This window comes from Psittacula echo (genome assembly GCF_963264785.1).
Source record: "Psittacula echo genome assembly, chromosome: 5".
Classification (NCBI taxonomy): domain Eukaryota; kingdom Metazoa; phylum Chordata; class Aves; order Psittaciformes; family Psittacidae; genus Psittacula; species Psittacula echo.
Window position 1 is genome coordinate 77,620,154 of NC_137739.1, and position 7,706 is coordinate 77,627,859.

Genomic DNA, 7,706 nt, shown 5'->3' on the forward strand with positions numbered 1-7,706 from the left:
TTAGCTGAAATCATTCCCCCGCAGGTAAAAAGCATCATCTTTGGCTGCAGTGGGGCCGCACATGGAGGTGACATGGCCCTGCACACAGGCAGCAGCTGCTGGGCTGCAGCTCTGCTCTCTGAGCCAGACAGCTTTGCAGGAGATTGCAGCTGTAGCTGTTTACATATGACTGAGCTTTCTATCTGTTTTCTTGCTGTTTCCCACAGCTGAAGCCAAAGTTTTCGTTGCTCTGACTCCGAGGGTAGGAATCCTCTCTTCATGCAGGCTTTTGCCTGGGGGTACTGAGGAGACTGGATATGTAAATAAGGGACGATCTTATTTGGCATTGATCAGAGGCTGGGGAGACTGAGACAAGGGAGTTTAATGTGTAAATCTGTACATGAGCACTTGGGTCTGTGCACATATCCTGGCCACATACATGCATGGACCATGGGTACCCAGGCAGCCAGAGCCTGCTATTATTTGCAATTACACTTCCTAACCCTGTCCTTCTGCAGCTAAACTTTATACCCCTTTTGCCCTTCTTGCAGGCCACAGCAGAAGCCAACAATTTAGCAGCAGTTGCCACTGCCAAAGACACATACAGCAGGAGGATGGAAGAGGTAGGTGGTGCTGAGCATGTTGTTTCACTCATGTCTCCTGGCTCTCCTGTCCTCATGGGGAAGCCTCTCTGCCTGGTTTCCTGGTAGAAAATGTGCAGCATGGACTTGCCCAGGACTGGTTTGCACGTTCAGGGTCCCAAAGAGGATCTCTGGTCATGGTGGAAAAGGGGCTTTCTTGCAGGCTGGAGGAGAGCAATCACGGTATCACAGCAGGACAGGGGAGGGGGTTTGACAAACAGTCACCGTTTCATCTGATGGCAGCTTTCTGTAGACCACCTTGGCCTCTGCTGAATTTCTGTCGTCTTTTGAGCATTCCCCAGCATGGGTAGATGCAACCCAAAAATGTGATGTAGTGGGGTGGCAGTGCTGTGTTAGTGTGCAACCCATGCTATGGCTGGTGCTAATTAGGGGACAAAGTCATAACTGTCTTTTCACCTATGCCCTGCCCCATCAGCCCATCTCTCAGCTTGGATGAGGGCTGGTTGTGATGTTTTAAGGTGAAGCTCAGCCTCTGCCTGTCTCCAGCCGCCTCAGGGCCCCACTCTGTTCATCAGTACTGGAGATTGCTGCCTGTTGGCAGGAAGAAGGTTTGGAGGTGCATGGCCAAACTGCCTGTGGGCTGCCCTGGGCCTTAGAACTAATGTGTCCATGCTCTGAAGCAGAAGTCAAATGCTTCCGAGCTTCCAGAACTAGAAAATGCTGGGGTTTGCTCAGTGTGGCTCAGCTGTCAGTGTTGCCCAAGATCCTGGCTTGGGCTATGAGTGAACTGAGTAGGGGAGCTATGGGACACAGCTTCCCAGTGCAGACACCCTCTGCCCTGATTTAACCTGCACGCTGCAGAGCTGTCCCAGACACCACAGTCATGCAGGTTGTCATTCAGGATATGGTGGTCCATGGCAGACAGGAGCCTGTGGAGCCTTAACTCCAGTGGTTTGCATGGCACAGCACAGGAGGACCTGTGGATGCTGAGATTTCCGGAGTGATTGGACTGTGTTTGTTTTCCACACAGGTCTGTGGTGGGGACAAGCCCTTCCTTGCACCTAGTGACCTCCAGACCAAACACATGGAGCTGAAGGAGGAGGCTGTGAAGCTGTTTCGCGGGGTGAAGAAGATGGGTGGGGAGGAGTTCAGCCGTCGCTACCTCCAACAGCTGGAGAATGAGATAGATGAGCTCTACATCCAGTACATCAAGCACAACGACAGCAAGAACATCTTCCATGCTGCCCGCACCCCCGCCACACTCTTTGTAGTCATCTTCATCACTTACGTGATAGCTGGAGTGACCGGCTTCATTGGCTTGGACATCATAGCCAGTCTGTGCAACATGATCATGGGCTTGACACTTATCACACTGTGTACCTGGGCATATATCAGATACTCTGGGGAGTACAGAGAACTGGGCGCAGTAATAGACCAAGTGGCTGCAGCATTATGGGACCAGGTAGGATAAAGAGCTTTTGATTTAAAACAAACAAAAACCAATCCCACCAAGTTCTTAAGTATTGAGTTTTCTGGGGCTTTTCCTCCCATTTTGAAATGGCTTTTGCATTTAGGGTTGTTAGATGCTGCAGCTGGGCCTGCCTGGGCAGATCCAGCTGCTTGTGCTGTGATCATTGAGATTAGACCGGTGCCCTGTCTTCTTCTTTAACCCATTCCTTAGACCTTTTAGATGGGGAAAGCAGGGACAGAGGAAATCATTTCAGTTGATTGTAAAGGGGAGATGTCTTGGGGAGTGGAGATGGGCCTCACTGTGGCAGAGGTAGGCAGTATGAGATGGGTCGCAGAGCAGGAGCGAACCGCAAGGCAGGAGCCGTGTACCACCCCTTCCTCTGCTTGAGGCCGAGCCTCTGAATCTTGCCCAGCGTGAAAGACAAGCTGTGTAGATTGAGGTTGGGGATGAGAAAACTCACAGCAAGCTATTTTGTTCTGCCTGGTTTTTTTCTTCCTGTCTTATCCATCACTGAATGCTAGCTTGTGGAGCCTCAGACCTTGTGGGAATGGGCAGCTTTGCCTAGGCTCCCACTGGGAAAGTGTTCTTGGAGCCAGTGTGCGTGCATTTCATGTGCATGTCTGTGTATGTCAAAAAGAAAGACTGTATTTCTCCCCTGGTTCAGGGCAGGGATTTTGGATTTAAGCAAGAGCAGGGCACAGCCAGCAGGAACCCAGAGACGTTGACCATTTGCAGCTTGCCCAGCTGGGGAAAAATAAAGAGGTGAAAGTGCCTGCGGTTGCTCCCTGGCCCAGGCTGGCCTTTGTGGTGCTGCTTTCCAACTGGAGGGAAGGTTCTCCAAGGAGGAGCTGTGCAGATGGGCAGTGCTGGCTCTGCTGCTGACATTGGGGCTTGGGTGGCATGACTCTGCCCACTGGGATGCCCGGGGCTGGTGCCCACCTGCCCCAGGTGGGTTCAAAGCCCCTGTGGCTCTGTGCCATGCAAGTGCTCAGTGTCCAGTTGTGTTGGGACTGGCTGCAGGAGGGGTGGACAGAGCTGTGAGGGGTTTCTGCAGGAGGGGCAGCCTGTGTGCGGCAAGCCCTCTGGGAATACATGGTCATGGTGGCACCAGCAAGTGGCTGTAGCCAGAGGCGTGAGCACCATGCATGATACACAGAGATGCTATTGTTTTTCTTTCTCTGTCTTCCCCCTTCCCAATGCCTCTCCCCAGGGAAGCACAAATGAGGTAAGTGGCTCCTGTTCTCTGCATGCGACACCACTCGGCTCCCATGGGCCGGATGGGGACAAGCATCTCAGACCCAAATGCATGTTTCAGCCACGTTTCTTTGGGCTTATGTAGGACAGGGGGGTCACAAGGGCTCTGGGCAGTGCCTGGCATCCTGGCCCTGCACCAGAGCACTCACTGGTGGCTGGGCTCTGGTGGTTCCCTGGGATCCAGATTCGTGGGGAAGGGTGTTAAAGTGGGTGCAGCGCTCCAGGCAGTGCTGGAAGCCAAGCATGGGAGAGATTTGTGTGGGGAGCATGTTTGTTGTGATGGGGATTTTCATCTTTCTCCCACCCATCAGCTCTGTTTGGGGATTTTCCTGTTATGCTGAGGGGTCAAACCAAAACACCAACCATGCAGGTGTCACACAGGCAGCCTCGTCAGCATCTAATGAAAACAAAAAAGACAGCCTTACTGCACACGTGCATTAATCCAGCATTGTAGCCAAGGACCACCCCAGTCTGACTGAGGTGTGCGACAAAAGACAGCTCCAGCTTTTATTGTGTCACCAAAGCCCGAGAGCTCCGTCTGGCACTGTCAACACACTGTTCAGCCACTGAGTTCTGTGGGGCGTTCTATGGGGAGCTCCTCTTAAGAGAAAGCTGGAGCAGCTCTCAGAGGTCCAAAAGGCCACTAAAAAATGTATGATTAAAAATCATGCCATTCCTTCAGGCAGCGGCCAGCCCAGGCCAGCACTGTGGTCCCTCGCTGACCCCCAGATGCTGAGCAGCTAACGGCTTTCTGCCCACTGGGTCCATGGGCTTTGCTCTGGCTCATGCAACAGCAAGAGGCAGAACAGAGTCTTTGCTACTGATGCGCTCTTGAACAAATCATGTCAAGTAAAAGTCAGTTCTGTGAGACTGGTTTAGCGTGACAAAAAAGCCTAAAATACTGCAAGGTCCCTTATAGAATCACAGAATCAGCTAGATTGGAAAAGACCTTTAAGATCATCAAGTTCAACCATTGCCCCAGCACTGCCAAGTTCACCACTAAACCATGTCACTGAGAGCCTCATCTACACTGTTTTTGAACGCTTCCAGGGATGGTGATCCCACCACTGCCCTGAGCAGCAGGTTCTGATGCCTGAGCACCCTTTCTGTGAGTAAATGTTTCCTAATATCCAATCTAAACCTCCCCTGGCAGAGCTTGAGGCTGTTATCACTTGTTACTAGAGAGAAGAAACAGATCCCACCTCACTACAACCTTTCAGGCAGTTGTAGAGAGCAATAAGGTCCCCCCGAGCCTTCTCTTCTCCAGACTAAACCACCCCAGTTCCCTCAGCCATTCCTCATCTGACATTCTCCAGACACTTCACCAGCTTTGTTGGCCTTTTCTGGACCCACTGTGGCACCTCAGTGTCCGTCTTGTAGGATGTGAAGGTGTCTTATCAAGAAAGAAACACAGAGGAGCTGCATGAAGGTTCCTTCACCATATCCACTACGTTCCCAAACAATCCCAACACACATGCAAGCAAAGCTCCACTTCCATTTCCTAAGGCCCATTAGGTCAAGCATCACCCCAAACAGCCCCTACAGGGGGTCTTACCTCCCTACACCCTCTTCCCCCTTGCTGCGGCTTCAGCCTCTCCTGCTGGTTATCTGCTTCTTCCCACCCCATCCTGAGCTAATGCTGACTCACCAACAGTCTTCAGGTCCCCAGCATGAGCTGGTGGGGTTTTGGTTGAGTTTTCTTTTGCCTTCCCAATGGCAAGTTCGTTTCAAGTTGAAATCACAGCGCTGTCACAGCCAGTCACTTGAAGTCCTCTGCAGCTATACCTGGTATAGCTGCAGGTAGATCTATATAGAGAGAGGATCTTGGCTTCTCCTGTGACATTTGCACTCAGTATAAAGCCCACGTCAGGGTGAGAGACATGGTGTGTCACCACAGAGTGATGGTACTTGCTTGTCTCCACCCCTTGAGGCTGGAGCCATGTCTCAGCCCCACAAGAGCTCTGATGTGAATTCTGTACAGGAAACACAGCCCACATCCACACTGGTGCAGCTACTCCAGCAGCTCCTGCTGGGCCTGCTGCTGGTGTTCAGCTGTTGCCTGTCTCCCTGTGGAGATGGTTCTGAGGCCACAGTCTGCTCACTCCTGCCCTGCAGAAGCCTGTGCTGCTGCTGTCTGCGAAGGCCAGGCTTCTCTGTCCAGACGGGAAAATTCTCACCCTGGGGCCCAGGGTAAGAAGATCATGGACCTGCTGGAGTGAGTCCAGAGGAGCCATGAAGATGCTCAGAGGACTGGAGCACCTCTGCTACGGAGACAGGCTGAGAGCTGGAGCTGTTCAGCCTGGAGAAGGGAAGGCTCTGGCGAGACCTTAGAGCAGCTTCCAGTGCCTAAAGGGGGCAATAAGAAGGCTGGAGAGGGGCTTTTGACAAGGACCTGTAGGGATAGGACATGGGGGAATGGCTTTAAACTGAAAGAGAGGAGATTTAGATTAGGTATTAGGAAGAAGTTCTTCCCTGTGAGGATGGTGAGGCCCTGGCATAGGTTGCCCAGAGAATCTGTGGCTGCTCCATCCCTGGCAGTGTTCAAGGCCAGGTTGGACAGGGCTTGGAGCAACCTGGTCTAGTGGAAGGTGTCCCTGCCTGTGGCAGGGAGTTGGAACTGGATGAGTTTTAAGGTCTCTTCCAACCCAAGCCATGCAGTCTACAATCTGCAGAAAAATAATCCAGACAATCAGACACTGCATAGCAAAGCCCTTGTATGATGCAGCATGTGTCTGCCTGGTGGTGTAAAACAAAATGCTGAGGATGCAGAAATTTGAACTCCTGTGCATGAAACCTGTAGGGGAAAACCTCCTAACCCCTGCGAGTCCCTTACTCACACTCTGGGTCATCCTTGGTTAATACAGCTCCAGAGGGTTCCTCCCACAGCTGAGACACTTGAAGGATCAGTGAACAGTGATCTTTATTCTTCTCCCTGTTGGCAGTTAGATGCAATCAAGAGTTAGTGCACAAAACAAACCGCATGCCATGGCTGGTTTGAACCTGCTGCTGCACAGACCCTGCTTATCGCACGCAGCAGGGCTGGGGACACAACCACTTTCTCTCTTTTCCCAGGCTCTGTACAAACTGTACAGCGCGGCAGCGACGCACAGGCACCTCTACCACCACGCCTTCCCTGCACAGAAAGCAGAGCCCACAGAGGGCTCGGAGAGGAAGAAGGTGTAACCCCGGCGCGTTCCTGTCGATGCATGAAGGAGGCACGGAAACCTCATCCTCAGTCCAGCAACTCTCATCCTCATGCCCCTCACAAGCTCCTGCTGCAGAAGAGCGTGAGTGGAGAACACATCTTGCGTAAGGTGGTTTGGTGCCATGTGTGACAGGATGACCTCGGCATGTTTTTCATTTTGTTCATATGTACATGTTGGTACTGCTGCAACTACAAAGTGCTTTTAATTTGTAATAGCCAGCATACTCCCCAGCTCATTACAAAGCCTTATTTTCCCCTTAATTCGTTACAAATTCACTAAAAACCTCGTAAGTTACATGATACTGCAACTAAAAATCTTTCAGACCTTAGCTTATTCAAAAGCCAACTTATTTTCAGATACTTGAACAAGTTATAACATGTAACCAAGTTTTTTCTTCCATTAACTGTTTAATTATAAAAACAAAAATGTATTAACTCGCTTTATCAGAAGCAGCAAGGGCACTTCTGCTACGGTATGTTAATGGTTTGGTAGGGAAAGCATACTTTTCTGTTGGTAACCGATGCACAAAGCACCACATTGTAGATGTACTGAGAACGTTTTGCTGTATTTCTGTATATACATTCATTCTTGCGCATCGGAAGTGTGTTCAACAGTTCTATTCTTTTATCGTCAGAACTATTAAAGTTTGCTGTCAGTTCCTAAGACTGTGGTGGTGCAGGAAGCAGTTGTTGACTAATGAGGTCACAGCTTCTCTTCTTGGGTTCCTCACATTCTTGGTTTCCTTTTTGGTGTTTTTAATGGTGAGCTAGTATTTGGAACACACTCCTGGCCTGTCTCTGGCCCAGGGGTGGGTGACTGCTGGAAGGTGCTTCTCTCACGAACAAGGTAAAGCCAGGTTTTACAAGTCTTGGGAATAACCAGGTCTCCAGCTGATAACAGCAGAGGAAAACCTTCTCAGGTGAAGCCAAGCTGAAGGAAGGGTTGCTGCTGAGGTCCACAGCCCCAGCCACCCTTCACCTCTCTGTCCTGATGCGAGGGACCCTACTGTTGACTCAGCACAGCCAAGCTTGGAGCTTCCAAACCCTACATGGCTTCAGAGAGCCTGAGCTTCTGCCTGTCACCATCCTGATCAGATCCTTGCTCTGCTTGTACAGTTTGACATTCTAAAAGGCAAAACAAAAGAGTTGGACAATGCTCCATTCACTGAACAAAACAATTTTTATTGAGTTAATA

General features: G+C 50.8%; 1 protein-coding gene across 1 annotated transcript in view; it reads left to right on the plus strand.

Annotated features, from left to right (window-relative positions):
• The window catches only part of ATL1 (atlastin GTPase 1), a gene marked incomplete at both ends in the record, with an annotated part of 32,137 nt that extends 25,648 nt beyond the window's left edge, over positions 1-6,489 (plus strand). The window contains 4 exons of the mRNA XM_080618713.1: positions 531-602; positions 1,612-2,043; positions 3,263-3,277; positions 6,379-6,489. Coding sequence (XP_080474839.1) covers positions 531-602; positions 1,612-2,043; positions 3,263-3,277; positions 6,379-6,489 — 630 coding nt within the window. The remainder of the gene's footprint in view (positions 1-530; positions 603-1,611; positions 2,044-3,262; positions 3,278-6,378) is intronic.
• Positions 6,490-7,706: the final 1,217 nt, after the last annotated feature.